Consider the following 1,170-nt stretch of genomic DNA (forward strand, 5'->3'; position numbering starts at 1 on the left):
ACAAGTTCAGAGAATAGCAAGCCTGGGTAGATTGAGAAAAGGTTCAGAAGGCGATACTTTAACATTAACCCACGGTCTTTTTTAAAAGAACAAATATAATTTAACTCATCCCTAACCCCCCATACCCCTAAGACTCGCACCTCCCTTGGAAATGAGCAAAGACGCCCCCAGGTTAAGATCCACGGCCTCGGCGTGTAGGACTGACCCCGAACGACCTCAAAGACGACTAAAACGACCTCGAAGGAGGGGAAGCGCAGAAAGATATTGTCAGACCTGCACAGCCTGACTCACCCAATGGGAAGGGGAAATAATGAGATTGCCTTTTAATCTAGATTAATTGGGGGGCGTTTTATAGGGCGTGCGACGATAGATCAGCTATTACCTAATTGATAAGACCTCGGCTTCTCTCGCGAAATGGCCGAACATACTTTTCTTAAAGTTGCTTCCGGACTTTATGGCCGGGGAAGATTCTCTCGGCTCTTGAGAAATGTCTGTCTCTGAGTCCATGCTATATCCTCTGTTGTACTTGAGAATATTGAAGGCAGACTTTAAAGAGATCTAGAAGTATTATTACATTAAAGCACCAAATAATCAGTTCTACAAAGTAATCTATAAGGATAATTTACAATGCGCATTTTACATACATCATTAAGCTTCTAGTGAAGCACATAGTCTTACATTAATTTTTTTATAAAGGCATAAAGCACTTTAATATTAACTGTAATAAACTAGACTTCAAGGTTATTCAACCAATATGGAGATATTATGTTATAGATGGAAACATCTGCTGTAAATGGAATATGTACAGAGTCCGCATATTTCAATTTGCTATTTCATAATGCACCCACTTAATAATTTGTAATAGTTTATCAGGTGCGTCTTGTAGTCTTACACAGCAGTACTCTGTTTTAATCCACCTCTTAAATAACGTATTTTGGATTTTAATTCATTCTTCTTCCACATTTAGTCTGTGTTCGAACTTGAATTGCAGCGTATCAGATACTCACTCTTATGTTGCTGAGGTATCGTGTAAAGTGACTTTAAGGCATAATCTCGTCTCTCTCTACCATTCTCTCCCGGTTTTCCACTGTCTTTAAATGTTCTATTTCAAAACCTTTCTTGCTTTCTCGGTAGATTGGTTTTCCTATTCCCCTTTCTCCCTCTGTTCCT

At 39.1% G+C, this 1,170-nt stretch overlaps 1 protein-coding gene across 1 annotated transcript in view; it reads left to right on the top strand.

Moving 5' to 3' along the window:
• The window catches only part of LOC119593610, a 16,629-nt gene extending 16,431 nt beyond the window's left edge, over positions 1-198 (top strand). Inside the window, exon 14 of the mRNA XM_037942564.1 lies at positions 133-198. Within this exon, the coding sequence (XP_037798492.1) occupies positions 133-198 (66 nt within the window). The remainder of the gene's footprint in view (positions 1-132) is intronic.
• The last annotated feature ends 972 nt before the right edge of the window (positions 199-1,170 follow it).

This window comes from Penaeus monodon, chromosome 32 (assembly GCF_015228065.2).
Source record: "Penaeus monodon isolate SGIC_2016 chromosome 32, NSTDA_Pmon_1, whole genome shotgun sequence".
Classification (NCBI taxonomy): domain Eukaryota; kingdom Metazoa; phylum Arthropoda; class Malacostraca; order Decapoda; family Penaeidae; genus Penaeus; species Penaeus monodon.